The sequence below is a fragment of the Gigantopelta aegis genome, chromosome 1, assembly GCF_016097555.1.
Source record: "Gigantopelta aegis isolate Gae_Host chromosome 1, Gae_host_genome, whole genome shotgun sequence".
NCBI classification, from domain to species: Eukaryota; Metazoa; Mollusca; class Gastropoda; order Neomphalida; family Peltospiridae; genus Gigantopelta; species Gigantopelta aegis.
In genome coordinates, this window is record NC_054699.1 from 28,816,562 (window position 1) to 28,844,380 (window position 27,819).

General features: G+C 38.3%; 1 protein-coding gene across 1 annotated transcript; it reads right to left on the minus strand.

The window, feature by feature from the left end:
- Positions 1–2,673: 2,673 nt before the first annotated feature.
- Positions 2,674–27,543, minus strand: LOC121373387. The gene is made up of 5 exons (XM_041500019.1): positions 27,351–27,543; positions 11,731–11,839; positions 8,925–8,992; positions 7,440–7,529; positions 2,674–4,539 (listed from the first exon to the last, which is right to left on the minus strand). The coding sequence occupies exons 1-5, from the start codon at positions 27,490–27,492 to the stop codon at positions 4,211–4,213; spliced, it is 738 nt and encodes a 245-aa protein (XP_041355953.1). The 5' UTR covers positions 27,493–27,543; the 3' UTR covers positions 2,674–4,210.
- Positions 27,544–27,819: the final 276 nt, after the last annotated feature.

The following is a 27,819-nucleotide window of genomic DNA, read 5'->3' on the forward strand; positions in this document are numbered from 1 at the left end:
GCACATACCAGACTTAGAATAAACAAAGGTCCAAATATTCATTTAAATTGCCTTTCAACTGGTGTGTGTGTGTGTGGGGGGGGGGGGGGTGTGTATGGAATGCATACCATGGCCCCTCCATTTTAAGAGTTGCCCTGCTTCTGATCCCTAAGCCTTTGAGGAGGTTTGATCCTGTGACGAAAGCACCTGTGATCGCTCTTCCAACTGAGCTGGATCGTGCTTGGTGCCATTAACAAATACGTAAAGTAAACAAGTACAAGAACATTACCCACAAAAATCTTTATTTGCCATAATTTTCAGATAGTGATATCATATATACATGTTTGTGTGTGTGCGTGTGCGTGTGCGTGTGTGTGTGTATATACACACACACACACACACTCACACATAAATATATACATTGTAATGATAATAATAGTAATTTAATAATAACAATAATAATAATAATTCAACATGTGAGATCAAATGAATGCCAATGTACTAGCTATCACAGCAAAGCTATTCAAAAACAAGAAAACTCATCTGTAACCAATGGTGAGTTTTGTGACTGGGACTATCCAATGGTGAGTTGGATGACTGGAACTATCATATGGGGAGTTGGGTGACTGGGACTATCCAGTGGGGAGTTGGGTGACTTGGACTATCCTATGGGGAGTTGGGTGGCTAGGACTATCCAATGGTAAGTGGGGCAACTGGGACTATCCTATGGGGAGTTGGGTGGCTAGGACTATCCAATGGTAAGTGGGGCAACTGGGACTATCCTATGGGGAGTTGGGTGACTGGGACTATCCAGTGGGGAGTTGGGTGACTGGGACTATCCAATGGTGAGTTGGATGACTGGAACTATCCTATGGGGAGTTGGGTGACTGGGACTATCCAGTGGGGAGTTGGGTGACTTGGACTATCCTATGGGGAGTTGGGTGGCTAGGACTATCCAATGGTAAGTGGGGCAACTGGGACTATCCTATGGGGAGTTGGGTGGCTAGGACTATCCAATGGTAAGTGGGGCAACTGGGACTATCCTATGGGGAGTTGGGTGACTGGGACTATCCAGTGGGGAGTTGGGTGACTGGGACTATCCAATGGTGAGTTGGATGACTGGAACTATCCTATGGGGAGTTGGGTGACTGGGACTATCCAGTGGGGAGTTGGGTGACTTGGACTATCCTATGGGGAGTTGGGTGGCTAGGACTATCCAATGGTAAGTGGGGCAACTGGGACTATCCTATGGGGAGTTGGGTGACTGGGACTATCCAGTGGGGAGTTGGGTGACTGGGACTATCCAATGGTGAGTTGGATGACTGGAACTATCCTATGGGGAGTTGGGTGGCTAGGACTATCCAATGGTAAGTGGGGCAACTGGGACTATCCTATGAGGAGTTGGGTGACTGGGACTATCCTATGGGGAGTTGGGTGACTGGGACTATCCTATGGGGAGTTGGGTGGCTACGACTATCCAATGGTAAGTGGGGCAACTGGGACTATCCTATGGGGAGTTGGGTGACTGGGACTATCCTATGGGGAGTTGGGTGACTTGGACTATCCTATGGGGAGTTGGGTGACTTGGACTATCCTATGGGGAGTTGGGTGACTGGGACCATCCACTAGAGAACTGGTTGACTGGGACTATCCTATGGGGAAATGAGTCGAGTTCATCATGCACGTTCCAGTGTAAACTGTATTAACATGTTTAAAACAAAAACAACCCAACAACATTAGAAATAAAAAGGATGCACTTTACATAGGTGTTGGAAGCTGGGTTTTGGGTAGTGCTAGGTACACATTAAGTCAATACTTTTCTCCTAAATTCAAGAGTGATAACTGAAAAATGGGTAAATCACTATGAACTTTAAACTTGATCTGTAACAGTACCTGATACATTTATATACAAAATTTCTTGTCACTTAGACTATCTTCAAGCATTGCAATAAAAGGTTGAAGGGTCAAACACCCTGTGAAAAATGGGTTAATTGCCATGAAAGTCAATCTTCATCTGTGATAGTCCATGATAAAAACTATACAAACAATTTCACCTCAATATCTTGAGAAGACTGAAAAACAAAACTTTGTATATTGTTCAATTAATTAAGGGCCACAATTGTGTCACAAATGGGTAAAACAGCATGAACATCAAATTTGATCAGTAGCATTTCACATAAAGTTACACACAAAATTTCAGCTCAGTTGCTCATTGAGAAAAAAAAATCTGGAAAATTATATGTGGAACAGATAGACAGAAATATGGACAGAAGGACAGAGATGAAACCAGATTGACCAGCAGGGGACCAAAAATCACAATAGGGAATAGATTATAGCTTAGATATTCTAATAGATGAATATTTAAATGTTTTATAAAGTTTTTAAAATCGTGATGAGTGATGGGCTAAAATGCCCAATAAAAAATCCAATATGTGATGATTTAAAAAAAAAATTGACTGGTGATATGTGATAAATATGTTAATATGTGAAGACTTAGAAATTGTGATTGATGAATATTTTAAAATTCCAAATCATGATAGGTGAAAACCGGTCTCAGTGGTGTCATTGGTTAAGCCATCGGAGAAAAGCTGGTAGGTATAGGGTTCGCAGCCCGGTACCAGCTCCAACACAAAGTGAGTATTAACGACTCATTGGGTAGGTGTAAGACCACTACACCCTCTTCTCTCTCACTAACCACTAACCACCTAACAACTAACCCACTGTCCTGGACAGACAGCCCAGATAGCTGAGGTGTGCCCAGGACAGCATGCTTGAAACTTAATTGGACATAAGCACGAAAATAAGTTGAAATGAAATGATAGGTGATGTGTTCAAAATCTTAACAGCTAGACGAAAAGTAAGACATTCCAAAAGTTGAATTCCTAAAATCGCATTGAACAGCTACATGTAAAACAGTCAGATTTCCCATACTGTTAAAAGTGTTTTCAGTTAATATTTTCTATTCTTTTTTCTTTTAAAAAAAAATCCCACTACCCCTTTTTGTTTCTGTTCTCTTCGTTCTATCTTATATTTTCCTGATCTGGCAGTTTTTCCTATCTTTCAACTACTTTCACTGTCCACCTCCACATCCCATTCATTCTGTCCAACCACAACATGTGCTTGTCTCTTGTGGCCATCTGTGCCACACACCTGCCATTCCCCATCAGCAGGGTGCACAGAGTGCACTGGTGAAGGGTGTTGAGATAGATAGGTGATACAGGGCTCGAAATAGCTAAAAGCAGTCAATTTGTTAGCCCTAGCTGGTGAAATATTATTTAGCATGGTAGAATTGTCTCATGTCCTAAGCCAAGCACTGTCCAGTATCTTTAACAAAAGAGAAATGCTTTCTGTTACTTCAATTTAATATTATTTAACATGGTAGAATTGTCTCACGTCCTAAGCCAAGCACTATCCAGTATCTTTAACACAAGAGAAATGCTTTCTGTTACTTCAATTTAATATTATTTAACATGGTAGAATTGTCTCACGTCCTAAGCCAAGCACTGCCCAGTATCTTTAACACAAGAGAAATGCTTTCAGTTACATCTAATTTAATATTATTTAACATGGTAGAATTGTCTCATGTCCTAAGCCAAGCACTATCCAGTATCTTTAACACAAGAGAAATGCTTTCAGTTACATCTAATTTAATATTATTTAACATGGTAGAATTGTCTCACGTCCTAAGCCAAGCACTATCCAGTATCTTTAACACAAGAGAAATGCTTTCAGTTACATCTAATTTAATATTATTTAACATGGTAGAATTGTCTCATGTCCTAAGCCAAGCACTATCCAGTATCTTTAACACAAGAGAAATGCTTTCAGTTACATCTAATTTAATATTATTTAACATGGTAGAATTGTCTCACGTCCTAAGCCAAGCACTATCCAGTATCTTTAACACAAGAGAAATGCTTTCAGTTACATCCAATTTAGTATTGTTTAGCATGGTAGAATTGTCTGACGTCCCCACTGTCCAGTGCAATCTATGAACTACAACAGTACACCAAGTCAGATCATTTAACTGTAAAAGCAAACTGTTCATCTTCTCCCACCTAGCATTTCTAACAGAACATAGGTGCTTGAAGTCTACCATGAGCTACATGTAAATGAAATGAAATATTTTTTTTAATCAGCCAGAAAATTTGATCTTCACGATCTCGTTAATACTGACACATTAAGAGAATTCCTGTACAAAGAAAGCTCTACTGAATCTACTGGAGTACGATCAACCAGACACATCGTTCCACTGCGAGAATTTCATCTTCTCTCTCCCGGTTCCCACGGACATTTCCCGTACGTAATGAGAATCGTCCCAGCCTCTCCGCACCTGTTTTCTCAGCGCCAGATACGGCATGTGTGTCTTGGGGATCGACGGACTCGCTATGAAATCCTCGTCCACTCTGTATTCAGTGTGGATGGGGCGGCTGGTGTACTGGAATGGGTTTCTGGCCGTCTGGGGTCGGAGCATGGTGGCGGCCGGAAGACGATTCCCAACGCTGTGCCTCAAGGGATAGTTCTGTGACTGCTGGACACAGTAGGCAGGCCAGACCTGATCTGTAATGAAAGAATTAAGAGTTAAACTTAAGTCATAGTTCTGCGATTGCTGGACACTGTAGGCAGGCCACACCTGATCTGTAATGAAAGAATTAAGAGTTAAAACTTAAGTCATAGTTCTGCGATTGCTGGACACTGTAGGCAGGCCACACCTGATCTGTAATGAAAGAATTAAGAGTTAAACTTAAGTCATAGTTCTGCGATTGCTGGACACTGTAGGCAGGCCACAGCTGATCTGTAATGAAAGAATTAAGAGTTAAACTTAAGTCATAGTTCTGTGACTGCTGGACACAGTAGGCAGGCCAGACCTGATATGTAATCACAGTAATAAGAGTTAAATTTAAGTCATAGTTCTGTGAAGTTTCCCGAAGCTTAGCTGAATGTGGGTGCTGTTGGGTTTCCTTCTGTAGCGTGTGTATTTATAGTGATTAATATCTGGATTTTTTTAATTGGGGAACTCAAAAATGATCGATGTAAATGTATTTGACATCAAACATAGGATTGTTGTGGTGTTAGAGCGGGAATCTTTGACTACTCTTTGGTGGGCAGCGATTGAAAGAAAATTACATAGCTTGGTCTCCGAATGTAAAGAGAGTGTATATCCTTTCAAATGTCTGTCTAGCTCTCTTACAGTCAGAGTACTCAGGCTAAAATCCAAAACGATGGTTTCTCGGGTGTTAACAACAAAATATTTTTTATTTCGTGACAAGCAATAATGCACAAATGTCTCCAGTATTTGTTGGATGTTGACAGAATTTTCGGGTTCCTACTGATTTATAAGAATAATTAATAATAAAGCTAATTCACATTCCTATTGCATGGTCTCCCATTGTCCATGACCCCCCCCCCCCCTCCCTGCAGTTTGTAAACAGGGCTGTTTTTGCAAGATCTCATGTGAGTTAAAGGTTAGCATCCAAGAGTTGCTCTGCTACAAGCACATGCGGTGCTATGTGAAAGAGGTCCACTGCAGACGACGTGGGGGCAACATTCCGAAAATAGCCAGTCATTTAAAGTTAAGACAGTGTAATATTATAAAAACAATAACATATACTTCTTAAGGCTGGTGGACTAGTAGAAATTCTGGCGGGCTGGTCAATTTTAGTTGGTTCTAGTCTGGTGGGCTAGCGGTAGCAGATCCAGAAAATCCATTTAGCGACATGAGGTGGAATGCTAAGGAAACTTTGGGGGAGGTTTGGCGGGGGATTGTAAAAAAAAGAGGAAAATTAATATATAATAAAATTATAACTATCACAAAATTTAGGGGGGGGGGGGGTTGCCCCATATCTGCCTCTGGCTAGTGAAATACTTTCCATTTCTGCACCCATGTCATTAATAGTTCACTGCTAGTCTAACTGGAGGGGGCTATAGGTTTCGCCTCCATCTATTTGTCCACAATTCCTCAACATATTTAGCTGTGCATAGCTTTATCAAGTACTGACCAGCCTCGGTGGCATCATGGTTAGGCCATCGGTCTACAGGCTGGTAGGTACTGGGTTTGGATCCCAGTTGAGGCATAGGATTTTTAATCCAGATATTGACTCCAAACCCTGAGTGAGTGCTCCGCAAGGCTCAATGGGTAGGTGTAAACCACTTACACCGACCAGTGATCAATAACTGGTTCAACAAAGGCCATGGTTTGTGCTATCCTGCCTGTGGGAAGCGCAAATAAAAGATCCCTTGCTGCTAATCGGAAAAAGTAGCCCATATAGTGGCGACAGCAGGTTTCCTCAAAATCTGTATGGTCCTTAACCATATGTCTGATGCCATATAACCATAAATAAAATGTGTTGAGTGCGTCGTTAAATAAAACATTTCTTTCTTTCTTTTATCAAGTACTGTTACAGATCCAGTTTGACTTTCATGGAGATTTGGCCATGTCTGACAGAGTTATGGCTCTTGAACTTAGAAGGTATGGGAATTTGTTTTCTGGACTTTTGGGAGAGTTATGAGTTATGGTTCTTGAACTTGGAAGATACAAAAATGTGTTGGGCCCGGTATAGGTGACAAGTTTTGCTTTAGCAGTACTCTCAGAATGCTTGTTATTATTATGGGTGGAATTTAGCTCAGTCACCTGACATCCTTGGGTCATAGGATCAAACCTCATTAGCAGACCCACTGTGTGGTTTTCCAATCCCAACCAGTGCCACAGGACTGGTGTATGTGTTATCCTGTCTCTGGGAAAGTTGACACATATATGTAAAAGATCACTTAATGAATTTTGGCATGGGTATTTGAGCAAAGAGCTTATACATCTATGCATGATAGCAGTGATCCCTCTCTTTCACTCTCTCTGTCTTTCTTATCCCCTCTCTCTGGCTCTCTCTCTCTGCCTCTCTCTCTCTCTCTCCACTTCCCTCTCTCTATCTCTCTGCATCTACATGTATCTCTCTTTTTCTCTCTCTCTCTCTCTGCCTCTATCTATCTCCCTCCCTCCCCTCCTCTCTCTGCCTATCCCACTCCCCCTCTCCACTTCCATCTCTCTATATCTCTACATCTACATGTATCTATCTTTTTCTCTCTCTCTCTCTCACTTTCTCTCTCTCTCTCTCTCTCTCTCCCTCTCCACTTCCCTCTCTCTATATCTCTTCATCTACATGTCTCTGTCTCTCTCTGTCTCTCTCTCTCTCTCTCTCTCTCTCTCTCTCTCTCTCTCTCTCTCTCAACCATGTTTAAAATCACTGAATCACCAAATTATCCCTCCCTCTCTCTCTATCTGTCTCTCTCTCAACTATGTTTAAAATCACTGGATCACCAAATTACCCCCACTTTATAGGTACTGCATGAGGTGTCATTAAACAAAATATTCCTTTCCCTCCTTTCTCTCTTGGTCTAAGCTGGAACAGAAATGAAATATACCCCATGAGTTTAGGCAGGTCATGAACTGTTCCTCGACGACTTACCTATGTTGAAGTCCAATGAACTACGCACTCGACTGTACCGCTCGGGTGACAACTCCACTGGGTCATAGGGACCATTCTTTACTGCAGGTCCTAGGAGGAAACAAAATAAAGAAATCTTTTAGAGTAAATTATTTTCAAAAATACTTAACTCGACCTCTCTACCTATTTGCCCCGGTCCTGAAGACCTGGACATAGCCCAGTAGTAAAGTACTCGATTGATGCTCAGTCAGTCTTGGATCAATCCCCGACGATGGACCTATTGGGCTATCTCTCTCATTCCAGCCAGTGCACCATGACTGGTATATATCAAAGGCTGTGGTATGTGCTATCATGTCTGTGGGATGGTGCATAGTGATTTCCCTAGAAATTAGGCAAGGCATGGTAGACCAAACACTTTTGGGGCATTTTCACCATTTTCGGGGCACTTATTTTTGATTAAAAATACACCAAAAAAATTAATTAAAATAAACATTAATGTAATTTATGTGTTTGCTTTAATAAATGAATGGCAAAAGATATAAAAGGCATATTTTATTAATTAATAACACCTCTTTGGGTGTTTTATAAAGGCAAGATGGTGCTAGACTTGAGGTATGGTGCTGCACCATGCTAAAACAATCTAGGGAAAACACTAGGTGCATATACAAGATCCCTTGCTACAAACAGAAACATATAGCGGGTTTCCTCTGATGAGTCATAATTATAAAATGTTGGGCAACCAATACTGATGATTAATTAATCATTGTGCTCTAGTGGTGTCGTTAAACAAAACAAACTTCTTCTTTTAATTTTTTTTTTAAATGTCATAAGGTCTCCATTTGCAAATCCACCAACTCAGTGAGCCCTGCCGTGCGTGTCCAGTAGAACAGAAGATACACTAAATGTTTTGTATGAAACCATGGAAAAGATCACTATTCAAGACTGTGGTTTCCCAGGATTTTGAGATATACATATATGTTAATTGCATGACTGTGTTATTTTGAAGAATAAATGTAATTTGTACAAATATTTTTATGAGTCATGCGGGCTCGTATCCTAGACAAGCTAGAGAGTCCTATATGATTTTTGCAAGCCTCAGGCTCCCGGACTCTCCTCAAAATCGCACACTGCACAGACAGAAATACACTTAGTGAGGTCAGGTTATGTATGAAAAGAAATTAATAATATTAAAATAAACAAAACAAAACTAAAGAGATTAGTAATAAATGGAACACAGGGCCGTAGCCAATGGGGGGTCAGGGGTATCAGTTGATCCCCCTACCGGTGGCTTTTTCTTTCAATATGCCCCCCCCCCCCACTCCCATAAGCAACTTGGGTGCTTCGAGCCCTCATGTGAGGCACTTCGGGAGTTCCTGATTATTGAGGGTCCGGTTTTAAAAGGTTTTATTTGTACTGATATTTATAAAGTGACTGTGGAAAACAACTGGTTTTGAGGGAGTTCCGGATTATTGAGGGTCTGGTTTTGAGAGGTTTTGCTGTACTTACGAGGTGTTTTAAACAGTGTTTCATCCACAGGCTCATCGTCAAGTACCCTGAAGTATCGGTTGAATAAACTGAAGAAAAAAGAAAGAAAAAGAAATTAATAAAAAAATTCACATCATTTTTGCAATCAAGTAATATTACAATCATATCACTAATTCGGATAATCAACTTTCCCAGTATTTGGGTACACAAAATGGAAAAAAAAAATTAATTCAAAATAAAATAAAATCTTATTTGTGTTTTTATTAATAAAGTAAAGTTTGTTTTGTTTAATAACACGAAAAGGTCAAGCCTCGGTAGCCATCGGACTACAGGCTGGTAGGTACAGGGTTCGCAGCCCGGTACTGACTCCAACCCAAAGCGAGTTCTGAATGGGCTCAATGGGTAGGTGTAAGGTCACTACACCTTCTTTCTCTCTCACTAACCACTAACTAACTAATAACTAACCCACTGTCCTGGTCAGACAGCCCAGATAGCTGAGGTGTGCCCAGGACAGCATGCTTGAACCTTAATTGGATGTAACTTAAGTACGAAAATAATTAAGTTGAAATGAAATTGAAATGAATGTTAGTAATTAAATTTTGTTTTGTTTAACAACACCACTAGAGCACACTGATTTATTAATCATCGGCTATTGGATGTCAAACATTTGTTAATTTTGACATATAGTCTTAGAGAGGAAACCCGCTATATTTTTCCATTAGTAGTAATGATCTTTTATATGCACCATCCCACAGACAGGATAGCACATACCATGGCTTTTGATATACTAATCATGGTGCATTGGCTGGAACGAGAAATAGCCCAATGGGTTCACCGATGGGGATCGATCCCAGACTGATTGGGTTTCTGGCAAGTGCTTTACCACTACCACCCACTTTTTATTAATAATAATAATTATTATTATAATAATAGATTTTTATTTCAGATCAGTGATCCATAGAACATATTTAAACACCACATACAAAACTATAATTACATACATCTCTTTATCATATAAGCTCAAGCTTAATACAACATGTTTTTATAAACTGTACACGCAACTTTAATTCCAGTCCGCCATTACTAGACATTCAAATGACATTAGAATATGTGGCACGGTGTATTTTTGAATGGACGTCAAACTCGAATGACATCATTTTGGATGTCCTTACATTAAAATAAAGTTATGCCTAATGTTTTTTTGTTTTCTGAACTCTGGACAGCTTTCAGTGTCAAATTGCCATTGAAATGTTTTTATTCGATGACTATGTATGCATACGTAAATCATGGAGTGTCACCCAAGTACGTTTGCTTAAATGTCAATAAACCTAGTGCCGAGACCTCGACTAATTTACATCTAATTTGCAAAGTTATCAAATTCTTAAAATATGTGATCTGAAAAATATCACATACTTTGATTGCACTGAAAATGTAGGATATTATATGATAAATATATATATATAGAATGTAACTAGTTAATAATGTAAGATATTATATGATAAATATATATATATAGAATGTAACTAGTTAATAATGTAGGATATTATATGATAATATATATATATATATAGAATGTAACTAGTTAATAATGTAGGATATTATATGATAAATATATATATATAGAATGTAACTAGTTAATAATGTAGGATATTATATGATAAATATATATATATATAGAATGTAACTAGTTAATAATGTAGGATATTATATGATAAATATATATATATATAGAATGTAACTAGTTAATAATGTAGGATATTATATGATATATATATATATAGAATGTAACTAGTTAATAATGTAGGATAAATATATATATATAGAATGTAACTAGTTAATAATGTAGGATATTATATGATAAATATATATATATATAGAATGTAACTAGCTAATAATGTAGGATATTATATGATAAATATATATATATAGAATGTAACTAGTTAATAATGTAGGATATTGGCTTTAAAAATTATTCTGTGATGGTAAGAAATAGAGATTATTATACAAGCTTGTGTGTCATACTAATTTTATGAAACAAGTGTCGGAATTTTTGTATTGCCCGAGCGAGAGCGAGGGTAATACATAAATCCTGACATGATTTTCGTAAAATCAGTATGACACACACGCGAGTGTAATAATTTCTTTATTATCCATATTATTATTGTAACTTTTTTTTATGAATAACAAGGGCCATCTCAAAATGTTTCCACCAAAACTAGAAGAAGAGGACAAAATGGCGTTATATTTCACATGTCCAGTACTGTGAAAACCACGTCATGTTATGACGTCGCTTTCCAAAATTATGTCATGACATTATTATGTTATTACACGTGTGCTTCGTATGATTATTATTAACCTGGTTATGTTGAACCATGTGGATATAATAATGGGAAATTCGCATTCATCCTGAACAGGATAAAGCAGATATCCTATGTCATTAACTAGTTATTATCCTTATCCTGCAGACCATAAAAATTAAGGGGAAAAGCTATTATTACTGTTATTTCAGCTACATTGCATGTACCATGGCCTAGAGGTCAAATCAGTGAATTTGTAATATAGCTATGCGTGATGTGAAAAGTCGTAATCTGTTGGTGTAAGTTTATGACTTGCTTTAATCGGTCATCACAATCGGCCAATAGAAACAGTGGTTGCAAGATCAAAAATGTTTATTAATTATTCCAGTGGAATTCGAAAGAAAAATAACCAAATTCAATGGCAGATAAATTTTTAAAAATTAATTAAAATTAGTTAAAAAGACAAAACAAACAAAAAAGAAAAGAGAGAAAAAGGAAATACTGTAGATTTTAGTAAAATTATGTCTCACCATCTCCCGCTTGGAATAAAACGTATTTTGTTTGATCGAACAAACTTGCCATGGTTATCTCTGCATTGGAAATAGGAGCGACCTCGTACCATACCACAGTTATCTCCCACTGAAAAAAATACACAGTGAGACTTCGTAATATACAGTTATCTCCCACTATACACAGAATATATATATATATATATATATATATATATATATATATATATATATATATATATATATATATGTCACACCTTGTACCATACCACAGATCTTTCTCCTACTGAAAATACACAGACAATATTCATATATACAGTCAGAACTTGTGCCATACCACAGTTATCTCCCACTGAAAATACACAGACAATATTCATATACATGTATATATATAGACCAGATGGCCCAACTCTGTTGGCTCAACATCACCATGGTCGGCACTATCGCCGTCACTGACCTAACATTGCCACAATGTTGGCAAATGGTTGATTCGAGTCTATCTCGCCCCACCTTGTGACAGTGTAAGGAAAAGCTGACCTTCACCTTCAGCTGCCAACCATTTTTGTTAACTTCAGGAATTTAACCAATCACGTAAGTATCTAGAACACAATACATAATCCTAATGAATATGAATATTTTCTGCTTTGGAAAATGTATGGATTTATATGTGAAATTACGAAGTTTTTATCTAAATTGTAAAAAATAAATCTCCGCATTTAAGCATTTGTGCCAAATTTACTTCATCTTGAAGGGGTGAACTCAATGTTGGGACAACATTGCACTGATTTTAGCAAAATACTTGAGTTAGAAAAACAAATAATTAAATTTGGTATGATAAATAATGAAAATAGAAAACTTGTAAACTGGCTAACAATGATTAACATTAAATATTTATAGTATGGAAATTCAAGACCAAAGATTAGGCCATTAGTCGTATAAATATTTAACAAAGGAAATTTGAAATAGAAACATTTATATTTTTAAAAACTTCTGTAATTCTGTATTTAAATAATATTTTAAAAAATCAGCTTGTTTGGAAATAAACAGAAAAAAACCTCAAGCAAAATAAAGCAATTAATATATATACTCTTCAAAAAAAGAAACGCAAAAGGGTACAAATGGGTTATAACTCCGATTTTATGTTTCCTACCGGTTCATGCTTTGTGAATATAAGGTCATTGCATGTTCCAAACACATTCCCGCGGTTACATTCGATAAAACGCAGCTACTGTACAATAAAGTTCCAAAATGTGAATATTCGCAAAAACGCAGCCACGTGCAAACCATGTAACCACTGCACGTGCGTTGTCTGCACGTGCAACATGAACACCGACAGTATAAAAGTGCAGGGTGTTCCTTTGCCTGGCCTCTGTATCTGGCCGACAGTTGACAATCCAGGACATGCCACGTCTCAGTGAACCGCAGAGAAACAATGCCATCGGCCGACTAGACGCAGGCGAATCCAGAACGGCCGTTGCCAGGGCATTCCATGTGTCCCCAAGCACCATCTCCAGACTGTGGGACCGTTACCAGCAACATGGATCAACTCGTGACCTCCCTAGATCCGGTCGACCACGGGTCACTACCCCCGGGCAGGACCGCTACATCCGGGTACGCCACCTTCGGGAACGATTGACTACTGCCACCTCCACAGCCGCAGCAATACCAGGTTTGCGCAGGATATCCGACCAGACCGTACGGAACCGCCTACGTGAGGTAGGAATTCGTGCCAGACGTCCAGTTCGAGGTGTCATCTTAACACCACAACACCGTCGACTCCGACTGCAGTGGTGCCAGATTCATCGACAATGGCCTCAACTGCGATGGAGACAGGTGTGGTTCAGTGACGAGTCCCGATTTCTGCTCCGACGTCATGATGGAAGATGTCGCGTGTATAGGCGTCGTGGTGAACGTTATGCGGCAAACTGCGTGCAGGAAGTGGACAGATTCGGCGGGGGTAGTGTCATGGTGTGGGCAGCCATCTCACACACTGGCAGAACTGACCTGGTCCACGTGCAGGGCAACCTGAATGCACAGGGCTACATTGACCAGATCCTCCGGCCACACATCGTTCCAGTTATGGCCAACGCCAACGCAGTGTTCCAACATGACAACGCCAGGCCTCACACAGCACGTCTCACAACGGCTTTCCTACAGAACAACAACATTAATGTCCTTCCTTGGCCATCGATATCACCGGATTTGAACCCAATTGAGCATCTATGGGACGAGTTGGACCAACGCCTCCGACAGCGACAACCACAGCCCCAGACCCTGCCCGAGCTGGCAGCAGCCTTGCAGGCCGAGTGGGCCACCATCCCCCGGGACGTCATCCGTACTCTGGTTGCTTCAATGGGCAGGCGGTGCCAGGCAGTTGTCAACACACGCGGAGGCCACACCCGGTATTGACTCCAGATGACCTTGACCTTGGTGGTGTGTCCTCACAATGGACTAGAGTGAATTGTGAACAATCCTGCAACATTTGGTAATTATCGGACTCACCATTCAATAATTAAATCAATTCTCCAAATGTTACGACAATGTGGTTTTGCGTTTCTTCTTTTGAAGAGTATATATATGTATTTTTATATTTTGAATATCTCTATTGTATGTATGTCGGGTTTTGACGTAAACATACATATTCAATGACGCACTGGCACAGGGGATATTAAAATCCTTTATTGCCTTCACAAATTTCCTCATGCCGTTACCGAGACCCGAACCTGTGGCACCCAATCGCCTGCAATTGTTGGGCCGGAACGCACCAATCAGACCAACTACGTTCTACAAAAATAGAACGATCGTTAGTCGACCATATTCGTACCGGTCCAACAACCACGCGGTTCTGAGGCCCCATGGCTTGGCAACGTTTGACTTACATGCAGATGTGGACAGACCTGGCACTGGCTATATATGTATTTTTATATTTTGAATTTCTCTGTTGTATGTATGTATGTATGTATGTATGTATTGATGTATGTATTGATGTATGTATTGATGTATGTATGTATGTATGTATGTATGTATGTATGTATGTATTGATGTATGTATGTGTATGTATGTATGTATGTATGTATGTATTGATGTATGGATGTATGTATGTATGTATGTATTGATGTATGTATTGATGTATGTATGTATGTATTGATGTATGTATGTATGTATGTATTGATGTATGTATGTATGTATTGATGTATGAATATCTATATATTGTATGTATGTATGTATGTATTGATGTATGTATGTATGTATGTATTGATGTATGTATGTATTGATGTATGTATGTATGTATTTAAGAATGAATGAACGCACTGGCTCAGGAATTTTTTAAAAACTAAAACATTTTTATTTTCTAATTTTGCCCCAGAGATTCGAAATTGATTTTAAATTGACCGTTGTGATATACAAAATATAACTGTTTTTCGGTCAGTCTTGTTTTAAATTTATTTGGCTAGTACTATGTTTTGTTTACAGCCGGATACAATGTATTTGTTTTTTAAAAAATTTGTTAGGAAAGGGATAACAACAAACCAACCACTGAAAAATGGACCGGCTTTAGAGGCTTAGACGCAGGCTTAGGCGGCGTGTAGTCGGGTGGAGACTAAGATATCCTTGAGACTTGGATTTTTTCTATATGCAATAACCGGATCTGCTGTAATAGGGTTTTTCATAACAGTTTGCAGATTTAAAAAAACTCCTCCTTCATAAGTTTACCAATATCAACGCTACGTCGACTGTAAATTATTGGAAAAATTATTTTATCTCTTTTTACAGCTTTACCAGATTCAACGTTGATTCCAAACGGCTGTTTTGTCTGTAATGTACAAATCCAGAAGGCCTCTCGTTCAAGTCTCAAGAGGTCTGTTTCGTCTTTTGAACCAAGTATCGGGGGTTGTTCAATTGGAATTATTTCAAAGTTTTCATCTAACGAATGGATGAATATCTATATATTGTATGTATGTATGTATGTATGTATGTATGTATGTATGTATTGATGTATGTATGTATTGATGTATGAATATCTATATATTGTATGTATGTCGAGGTTGACTATTACATACATAGATATTAACGCACTGGCGCAGGGGATAATTAAATCCTTTCTGGCCTCAAAAATTGTCCCATGCCGTTGCTGGGACTCGAACCTGTGGCACCGATTCGCCTGCAAATTGCAAGACTAACCACGATACGCTCTGAGCTATCGACGCTTCCATAAAAAGGAAGTTTCTTTAACTCAACCATATGCATGGGGCCTACAATCTACGCGGTCGATCCCGCTTACGTGCATGAAACAGTGGGCAGACCTGGCACTGGCTAGTATGTATTGATGTATGAATATCTATATATTGTATGTATGTCGAGGTTGACTATTACATACATAGATATTAACGCACTGGCGCAGGGGATAATTAAATCCTTTCTGGCCTCAAAAATTGTCCCATGCCGTTGCTGGGACTCGAACCTGTGGCACCGATTCGCCCGCAAATTGCAAGACTAACCACGATACGCTCTGAGCTATCGACGCTTCCATAAAAAGGAAGTTTCTTTAACTCAACCATATGCATGGGGCCTACAATCTACGCGGTCGATCCCGCTTACGTGCATGAAACAGTGGGCAGACCTGGCACTGGCTAGTATGTATTGATGTATGAATATCTATATATTGTATGTATGTCGAGGTTGACTATTACATACATACATACATACATGTATGTATGTATGTATGTATGTATGTATGTATTGATGGATGTATGTATGTATGTATGTATGTATTGATGTATTGATGTGTGTATGTATGTATTGATGTATGAATATCTATATATTGTATGTATGTATGTATGTATGTATGTATGTTGTATGTATGTATGTATTGATGTATGAATATCTATATATTGTATGTATGTTGAGGTTGACTGTTACATACATAGATATTAACGCACTGGCACAAGGGATAATATATTATCTCAGATTTTAAATTTTTATGTCAAATTATGTTTGTGGAAATTTTATTTTTATTTAGATAATGAAAATGATAGATGATGAGAAAGATGAATGTAATGGGAATTATAGACCGATAATTCTGAGCATGCATAAATGATATAGGGACATTCCTGAGTTTGCTGCATTGTAAGATGTTTCCGACTAATAAAATGTTTCTACGATTAAACTTACATAATAAATATATATAAATATATATAATATCAGTGTCTGCATATTCAATGTGTTTCTGGTCATCTCAATATTTGTAAGAAGCCCAAACTGGATTTTGTCTTCAAATAATTTCGTATGTACGAAAAAATATTTTGTTAGGAAATAAAATTGAAATTTAACCTAATACAAATATTAGAACAATCAGAAACACGTTCATTATACAGCCACTAATATTTTACACATAAAAATATATTTGATATGTAAATACAATCGTTAAAAAGTCTCTGTTACTCGACAACATCTTAAAAATTGCAGCAAACTCAGGAATGTCCCTTTAAGAGGTTTATTACAGAATGTCCTTTCCTGAACAGATGTTTTACAACAGCCTCCACAATCTCATATTTAAATTAAATTAATACCTATATGGGCTATTCAGCTTTATTTATTAACATTTTCACAATTGTTCAAAAAGTATTTGGTAAAAATGCTCAATTCTAAACAAGATGCAGAAATTTTGAGTGTGCAATTTATAAGCAGAAGGTGAATTCCAGTCACATTAAATTTTATAAAATGCATTCATTCCAAGATCACATTAGTTTACATTATAGGACAATAAGCAAGCAAAAACTGATAAAAAATACTGTTTTAAAAAAGACAGTACAATTCTGTAAAATATTTGTCCTTTCCTGAACAAAATAACTGTGTTCATTAAAACGACAAGCATACAGATACATGTACATGTATGTTATGTTATTTTCTGTTATTTAACACATACAGGCAGTTCACAGTAATTCCTGACAGTTTTTTCACACATTTAGAACAGTGTGATAACACTTTTTTATATTATACATGTATGTGGAAAGATTGTTAACTGTATGTATATTTTTAGTAACTTGTATAACATGTATTATTTTGACAAAAATTCCTTTTTAATGTATAATATGTTGCTCTTCTGCACCTTTTAATATGCCTATCTATTGTATTATGGTATATACTGTTGTTGTCCGTCCGTCCGCCTGTATGTCTGTTAACGTTTTCTTCTCTGAATTCTGGACCATCAAACCTCATACATAGGAACAACTTGGGATAGTGGTGTATCGCTTACTATTACTAGGTCACTGTGACCTACTTTTCATGGTCTACTGCACATAACAGTAAATCCTTATTCAGACCATATCTTGCATACAGGACCATCAAACTTCACCTGTAGGAACAACTTGTGATGGCTGTCCGTCACATACTGTTACTATAAGTCACTGTGACCTACTTTTCACGGTCTACTACACATAACAGTAAATCCTTGTCCAGATCATATCTTCCATACAGATGCATACAGGACCATCAGGGTGTATACTACCAAATCAAATCCCATAGACGACAATAGTAACATATGTGGCTAAAACTCCTACCTGCAACGTATCAACCGACATAAACGCCACAGATATAAATACTACCACCCCTCACACTTAAAGTGAATCAGAAAATATTGGGGTCAAGCTGCTCGTTTCTGAGATAACGGGTAGCGTCTATGAAACTATTATTTTTTACAACCAACACACTCACATTTATAACCAATCACAGGACTTGTGGTGTTCACTTCTCTATCAAAAGTTCGGTGCACCTCGAACTTTGTCCCAGCCAGAAGTTATTTGGTTTAGTACTACCATCAAACCACATGCAGGAACAACTTGGGATGGTGGTTGGTCTAAAACAAACTGTTCATCCATCCCATTGCAAATATTTCACATAATTAGAATTGAATCATACCCGTAACATATTCATTAATATAGAAATGGTTTTCCATCAAACTCCTGATGGGCATATCATGTACCTCACCGGTACTCTTTGTTCAAAAATGTCTGTTGTAAATATAATGATGTACAGATGACATAAAGAGACATGTACAACTGTGGCCTTTCCTGAACACAGTGGTCTTAGGTTCATACAATGAGTACTTGCCAAACTGGCTCCAGTTTGATATGACCCCACACTGCCCTGGTAATAACAATTGGTTGAAACAGCCAAAATGCAAAATTTCAAGATGGCTCTAACAAAATTGGGCTTAAGAGTGTTTAGTTAAGGAAAGAAGGAAAATAGGGTAGAGTTGCACTAGAGGAAGCTCGGCACACACAGATGGGTCCAGTTTGATATGACCTCAGACTGCCCTGGTAATAATAATTGGTTGAAACAGCCAAAATGCAAAATTTCAAGATGGCTCTAACAAAATTGGGCTTAAGAGTGTTTAGTTAAGGAAAGAAGGAAAATGTTTTATTTAACAACGCACTCAACACATTTTATTTATGGTTATATGGTGTCGGACATATGGTTAAGGACCACACATATATTGAGAGAGGAAACCTGCTGTCGCCACTTCATGGGCTACTCTTTTCGATCAGCAGCAAGGGATCTTTTATATGCACTATCCACATACAGGATAACACATACCACGGCCGCTGATATACCAGACATGGTGCACTGGCTGGAGTGAGAAATAGCCCAATGGGTCCACCGATGGGGATCGATCCTATACTGACCACGCACCACTGGGCTACGTCATCGATTTTAGGGTCTGTGAGTATGGTGCCAGTTCCAAAAAGAAACGCACTGAAACTGAATCGAATGTGACAAAACACACCGCGTCTGTGCTGGTGCGAAATACAGGTCTGGCAACAGAAGACATAGAACATGAAACAAGAACAGATCAGATGACACCAAGACTTACATGATGACATAACCATCCAAAGATTACTGTAATAAATAATAAGTACTCTGTTTTGCTTTGTAATATGATACGTACATTGTATATTTTTCTAAAATATTTGATATGATTTTTATTTTTTTTATTTGTGTTATTAGTAGCCTACTTATGTAGCATTTTACAATATACAAATTAAACACACATGTATGTGTGTGTGCACCAACACCCACATTCATCCACACCTACACATTATTACATTTTACTGAGGCAGAAAATATTAATTTTGAAACTATTGTCTATTAATTTTCATCAAAAGGGGAACTGATGAATTGGCATGCATGTAGCTTCATAACGAATAAAGATAAAATTCATATAAAAACCGTAATACATGATCAGGGTCGTATAGTTGAATGAGCATTTGGCAAAATAGCGAATTATTCCATGGAAAAAGTACTTCAGTGCCTCGTCTATAACAGCCAGTCCCAAGGAAATCTTTTAAGGGAAGTTCATCCCTCTTGCATCACGACAAAGAGGACTGCCACTCCCAGACTATAGTTCACTAATTATTGAATGAATGAATGAATGAAATGTTTAACGACACCCCAGCATGAAAAATACATCGGCTATTGGGTGTCAAACTATGGTAATGCAAACAAATAAAGTGATGATCAACATTAATATAAAGATTCAAGATTGAAATAAAAACAGTGTAAAGAACTGTGCAAAAATACAAATATCACAGATAGATACCGACTTTTATTCAAAATTTCAATTTGTGCTGTATTCTTAAAGAGAATGTTACAACCCTGCACCACGGTGAGGTTACAGCATGCGCAGGGGTTCACTAATTAAAGCATTATATTTTACTTCAGAGACAATGCAAGACAATTGCATACCTTGGCTGTTGTAGCATTTTGACTTCACCCCTGCATGTATTAAAAATGAGATTTATTCTGTATATAATTTAATGGTTATTTGTAAAGAAATTTTTTATTTATGATAAATTTATTTTTCAAATTTTGTTATGTCAATTAGTATGGGCTAAAAACTTAATATCATGTTTTTATATGAATTTTAACTGTATTCATTTATTTATTATTGGTTTCCTTTTGACGCAACTGTATGAAGTCAGCACGTGCTTATTATTTAACAAAGAACATTCTAGTTTTGAATTTGGCTATGCAGGTAAATTTTAATGTGATAACTGGAGGGCTAGTTGAATATGAGAACGGCCACTGCAGTAAAATATATTTACAAGTGGAGCTGCTAGTGACTATGGTTTTCATATTACAGGGGCGTAGGCTAGGGGGGGTTCAGACGACCCCCCCCCCCCCCCCCCCCCCCCCCCCCCCCCCCGCTGAAGCAAATGGTCTGCTTTCAGAACTAAATCATACAGGTTTATACATATGGAGTTTCTGGTGGTGCAAAATAGAAAAAGGTCCACTTGGTTCATATTCGAACCTACCCCCCTCTCCCCACCCCTGTATTAATTTTTCAACCCTGTATATATATATACACATGTATATACCCACCATAAGTAATTAAGAGGGTTTATTTTTATCATATCCTATTCTTTATTATTATAATCACAATATATATATATATAACACAAACAAAATTTCCATTAAAAGTATAGTCCATTTGCTGGGTTTTCATTACTCCCTGTTTTACTTTTTTGTTTTTACACCCCCTACCCTGACTGTTTCAGCTATCTTCTTGGCCATTTTGAATGGCATTTTCAGGGCCATATATTGTCCAGCTAATCAGTTACTTAATCAATTCCAATCTGCTTGTTAACCATATAACGGGGCGGTCTCTGGGATCGATCACCGTTGGTGAATGGGCCCACTGGGCTATTTCTTGTTCTAGCCAGTGCACCACAACTGGCAGATCAAAGGTCATGGTATGTACTACCCTGTGTGTGGGATGGTGCACATAAAAGATACCTTGCTGCTAATTGAAAAAGAGTAGCCCATGAAGTGGCAACAGTGGGTTTCCTCACTCAGTATCTGTGTGGTCTTTAACCATATGTCTGATGCCATATAACAGTAAATAAAATGTGTCGTGTGCATCAAGTGACTACTAATTTTTGGGAGTGCTCTCAACTAACAAGTACCATGTAAAAAAATCAACATAGGTCGACCACAAACTTTTTCAATTAACGGCCCTTATGCCTGAGCACTGTCTTGTGTTGCTGTTATACTATACCACGTTATCAGTTGTTATCAGTTAGTGCTACATGTACATACATGTATAACAATCAACTTCAAAGCAATGGGTTATTTAAATACTAGAGGTCAACCAACATGTAATCATCAGAGAAAGATTTCAAAAAGCATATCACAATTTTGTAGTATTTTTAATGATCAGAACTATTTCCTAAACTGGACTATATGAAGCTGCTACAACAACTAACGACCCCAATTAGCCAGGTGACATCACAATTCAAAATGGCCACCAATTACATGTAACTATTAACTCTTAAATGACAATATAATTACTATTTATGTGTTGCTGTTATATAAAAAAAAGAAATGTGTCTAATCACAAGTACCCTACATATTAGCCCAGTGGACAAGACACAAATATCAATAAAACTTGGCACAGATGTTCTGTATCATTGTGGGGTCAATATAAAATCAGGACACAGAAATAATACCTACCCCTGGTGCTAGGTTTTTTTAAATTTAAAAATGGCTGCCATTGGGTTCTATTTGTATTGAAACTCTGATTCTAAGGTACATAAAACCATTATACCAAAACCTATACTCATATTTCAAGGAACAATAAGAATCTAATGGTGCGTATAAAGAAAGTAATATATATATATATATATATGTTCATCATATTTTCCCAAAATATAGATATACTGATCAACAATAGAAACATGTCTAATTACAAATGCTCTGTATATAATCCTCTTCGTGTTATTTATCATATGGTACTAATTATAACAAAATCTTTTTTTCATTCTGATAAAGTACCTGAAAATCACATGACGTAAAACAACACAATTCATTGTCATTTTCACCACAAAAAATTTGGGGATGATCATCTGGACATTTGGAAGTGTCTCTTATGTGTTCAGGGGCCAGGACGTAGCCCAGTGGTAAAGTGTTCGCTTGATGCGTGGTAGGTCTAGGATCGATCCCTGTCGGTGGACCCATTGAGCTATTTCTCATTCCAGCCAGTGCACCACAACTGGTGTAACAAAGGCCGTAGTATGTACTATCCTGTCTGTGGGATGGTGCATATAAAAAAATCCCTTGCTGCTAATCGAAAAGAGTGGCGACAGCGGGTTTCCTCTCTCAATATCTGTGTGGTCCTTAACCATATGTCTGAAGCCATATAACCATAAATACAATGTGTTGAGTGTGTCGTTAAACAAAACATTTCCTTCCTTCCTTCTGTGAACAAGCTAGGAGCCAATGAGAATAGCTGGAATGGTCTAATTCAAACAACCTGAGTACCAATGTTTCCACTGACTCTTCATACATATGGAAGTTGGATACCAGTAGAATCCACACAAATATCAATACAGTTAGTATTAAATCAAACAAGTTGGACCAATATATGAACATGAGGTGCATTACCCACCCTCACAAAAATATTAATGTCTCCTGAATTGTGAGATTATGTAACATGTTTTCTTCTGCAAACTTTAAAGCAAGGCAGCTGTGATTGGATGAACTCTATTGGTTCTGGCCGACGCCATATAACTGTAAATAAAATGTGTTGAGATTATGAGTGTAACATGTTTTCTTCTGCAAACTTTAAAGCGAGGCAGCTGTGATTGGATGAACTCTATTGGTTCTGGCCGACGCCATATAACTGTAAATAAAATGTGTTGAGATTATGAGTGTAACATGTTTTCTTCTGCAAACTTTAAAGCAAGGCAGCTGTGATTGGATGAACTCTATTGGTTCTGGCCGACGCCATATAACTGTAAATAAAATGTGTTGAGATTATGAGTGTAACATGTTTTCTTCTGCAAACTTTAAAGCGAGGCAGCTGTGATTGGATGAACTCTATTGGTTCTGGCCGACGCCATATAACTGTAAATAAAATGTGTTGAGTGTGTCATTAAGTAAAACATTTCCTCCTCCTATTGGTTCTGGTAACGTATACTGCATGAATAAAGCAATCCACAGTTCCATTTGTAGCCATATTTGCTTTAATAGTCACAATGGATAACACACGTCCATCCATGAAAGCACTTTTGATCTGCCCTATATATGCATGTCCTTGATGATTAATTAGGGAAATCTCCACTGTATTTGTTTTGCTTAGTATTCATCCTAGGAAACAAAGTCATCAACATCTGCTTTTCATTCCTCAAAAAATACCGACTCCAAACCCTGAGTGAATGCTCCCCAAGGCTCAGTGGGTAGGTGTAAACCACTTGCACTGACCAGTGATCCATAAATGGTTCAACAAAGGCCATGGTTTGTGCTATCCTGCCTGTGGGAAGTGCAAATAAAAGATCCCATGCTGCCTGTTGTAAAAGAGTAGCCTATGTGGCAACAGCGGGTTTCCTCTAAAAAACCCAGTGTCAGAATGACCATATATTTGACGTCCAATAGCCGATGATAAGATAAAAAATCAATGTGCTCTAGTGGTGTTGTTAAAAAAAAAAAACTTTACTCTTTTTTCCTTCAAAAAATATATTCATGTTAAGCCATTTATATTTTTGTTCTGTCCACTCACTGGTTGCTTGTCTGGGGTCTCATAGGACCATTGGTAATCACTGTTAATATTTATTTTGGTATTGGCTCTGCAAGTAAAATGGTTGTGCAAGTCAGAAAACTATAACTTGCTTTTATATGATAGTCACCTCTAAGTCAATATTTTCTTTATCAGATTGCAGCAAGGTAGATATAAGGACAGACAGACAGACTGATGAGGAGTGTGTGTAAGGGCATAGGGTCACCATTTTTATTTTTTTTAGCCACCATATTTTTTGGCAAATTTTGAGCCCTGTATTTGTGATTAGACACATTTCTTTTGTTGTTCAGCATAGTCATATTCTTTCAAAAATAATGATTAATATAATATAACAACAACACATAAATAGTCATAATATTGTCTGAAATGTGTCATTGGAGCTAATATTTTATATGTTACATTTTTAAATGTGATACAAACAGAGTGAAAAATAGTTGATTTGCAGAAATTTTGAATTGTGATGTAACCTCAATGGCGTAGCCAGCATGAAGCAGACGAGGCGCTTGCCTTGTCTGGAATTTCCCCAGATTTATTTTATTTTTCCAATGACAATGATATTTATTTTACAGGTCTGGGTTTGCCTCGGTGTTTTTTCTCTCTAGCTATGCCCCAGCACCTGGCCAATAGTGGTCACTGCCAGGTTGGGCTTATATCAAGTTTTACTCTATATATGACATGGCCTAACTACATGCAAAGTGGCACGTTAGTATCACATTTTGCACTATTATAACCTAACTCTACTACCCTATATCACAGTTATCTAATACAGGAAGGAGGGAAATGTTTATTTAACGACACACTCAACACATTTTATTTTACGGTTACATGGCGTCGGGCATATGGTTAAGGACCACACATATATTGAGGGAGGAAATCCACTGTCGCCACTTCATGGGCTACTCTTTTTGATTATTAGCAAGGGATCTTTTATATGCACCATCCCATAGACAGGATAGCACAAACCACAGCCTTTGATGTACCAGTCGTGGAGCACTGGCTGGAGTGAGAAATAGCCCAGTGGACCCACTGATGGGAATCGATCCCAAACCCATCGCACATCAAGCGAGTGCTTTTCCACTGGACTACGACTCACCCCCTTATATAATACAGTGAAACCTCTCATAACCAGACCCTCTATAAACTGGAATTCCCTCTAAACCAGACGTTTTTCACTGCCCCGTTTTAAATATCTGTACAGAAGAGAACCTCTCTAAACCAGATACCTCTCAAAACCAAATGTTTTACTTGGTCACGAGTGTGTCCAGTTTAGAGGAGTTTCACTGTACTATATATCACAGTTATCTAATACCAGATTGTTGTATTTTATTGTTAAGATATTTCCATTTCCATTATGTTCGGCATGTATTATGTTAGTGTGTCTGTCTGTCTCTGTCTCTGTGTTATTTGTGACCGGCCTCGGTGGCGTCATGGTAGGCCATTGGTCTACAGGCTGGTAGGTACTGGGTTCGGATCCCAGTCGAGGCATGGGATTTTTAATCCAGATACCGACTCCAAACCCTGAGTGAGTGCTCACCACTTGCACCAACCAGTGATCCATAACTGGTTCAACAAAGGCCATGGTTTGTGCTATCCTGCCTGTGGGAAACACAAATAAAATATCCCTTGCTGCTAATCGGAAGAGTAGCCCATATAGTGGCGACAGCGGGTTTCCTCTCAAAATCTGTATGGTCCTTAACCATATGTCTGATGCCATATAACCGTAAAATAAAATGTGTTGAGTGCGTCATTAAATAAAACATTTCTTTCTTTCTGTGTGTTTTGTGTGTAGATGTCTGTGTGTGTTTGTGCATATAGGGTACCAGATGTTTCGCCCCCTGTCAGTTTGTCCCCAGTCAGTTTGCCCCCAAATAGGATGTCAGTTCACCCCCATGTGCATAACCAGTTCGCCCCCACAAAGGTACCAGTTTGCCCCCATAAAGCTACCACTGTGTCGATGTGAATGTGTGGTCTGGACCCATCTGTGTGTGCCGAGCTTCCTCTAGTGCAACTCTACCCTATTTTTAGGCAATTTCACTCAATCCCATGTGCATTTTTAAATGTGCGGTTTGACAATCGTCAAACTTTGATGCAAGTATGATTTACATTAAATTTCAGTCAGGTGTGCCATGTCATATACAGTATGTGTAAAAGTGCTCTTTTTAATTTTATGAAACACTATATACTAGTATATGTTTTTTAAATTAAACTGGTGATTATATCATCGGTGCCTGGACTGACTCATGATCCGTCCAAATTGTGGAAACACAACAATCCCTCCCCTCTAAGAAAAGAAACACACAGACACACACACTTTAACATGACTCTAAAGAAACAATACAATAATTGTTTGAAAGTAACACATAACTGGGAGTTGGGGACAAACTGATAAATAGTTGGGGGCGAATCGACTTGGGGGAGAACTGGTACATGGGGCGAACAGGTCAAACTGGGGGTGAACTGACTGGGGGCGAACTGCCTTGGGGTCAAAAACGTCATGGATTTGTGGGTATACAGGTGTTGCTATGTCAATGGCTGGACCGTAGCTATGATTTTTTGTTGGGGGGGAGGGGGGCAACTCAGTAGTTAATAGTCTAAAACTCCTTAAACGGTTAAGAAGAGAATTTTCTTTCAGTTTCTATAATTTTTTCTGGATTTTTTGCTACGGCCCTGAATGGTGTAGCCTTGATTTGAAGTTGGGGGGTGGGGGTGGGGTGGGGTGGGGTGGGGGCATTATTGGGAGGACCCACACTATGTATGTATGTATGCATATATTATTCAAAGGACTTTCCTTTGGCACTGTCACTGAACCTAACCAAAGGAAAGCCTTACCGAATGATTTTATAAAATTTAATACCCACGCCCCCCCCCCCCCCCCCCACACACACACGCTACATACGCCACTGTGTTGTCTATACGTCTATATATTTTTCCCAGCCTGCACATATGTGTTTGTGTATGTATATATGCACATGACGTGTGGCTGTGTGTGAATAATCAAAATACTAAATGTGGAAATGATCGCTTTAGCCTAATTAAAGTAGAATAGGTCTAATGTAATGATTCTTACCAGGAAAATCGAACTCTACTCCGACCCAGTCGCCTTTCCTTGTGGCAATACACCCTTTGTATCTAACGATTCCTCTGTAAATACTGCCACCCTGTAAAACTTCAACCCGCTGTCCTACATTCACGTTGGAGTGAAGAACCATCTTGTATTTAACGTCTATGAAGTCCGTCAACCGGGCACTGGTTTCTCCATGTTGTTTACGTTCGTAACCAGGAACAATATACCGATTTTCACTCGGCGTTACGCTGTAGTTGTTTTGTAACAACCCGAACGTGGATCAATATTTAACACGAATGCAGGCGCGAATCCAAGGGGTCGGGGGTCAAAAGTTTGTTTTGTTTAACGACACCACTAGAGCACATTGATTTATTAATATTCGACTACTGGATGTAAAACATTTGGTAATTTTGACATTTATTCTTAGAGAGGAAACCTGCTACATGTTTTTTCCCCATAAATTTTACTAGCA

Excerpts from the sequence above, each read along its gene's own strand:
- LOC121373387 (XM_041500019.1), bottom strand. The coding sequence starts at position 27,492 with ATGGTTCTTCACTCCAACGTGAATGTAGGACAGCGGGTTGAAGTTTTA. Across the intron at positions 11,840-27,350 it reads AGTAGAGTTCGATTTTCCTG|TGGGAGATAACTGTGGTATG; the intron begins GTAAGAATCATT and ends TATTTTTTTCAG. Across the intron at positions 7,530-8,924 it reads AACACTGTTTAAAACACCTC|GACCTGCAGTAAAGAATGGT; the intron begins GTAAGTACAGCA and ends GTTTCCTCCTAG.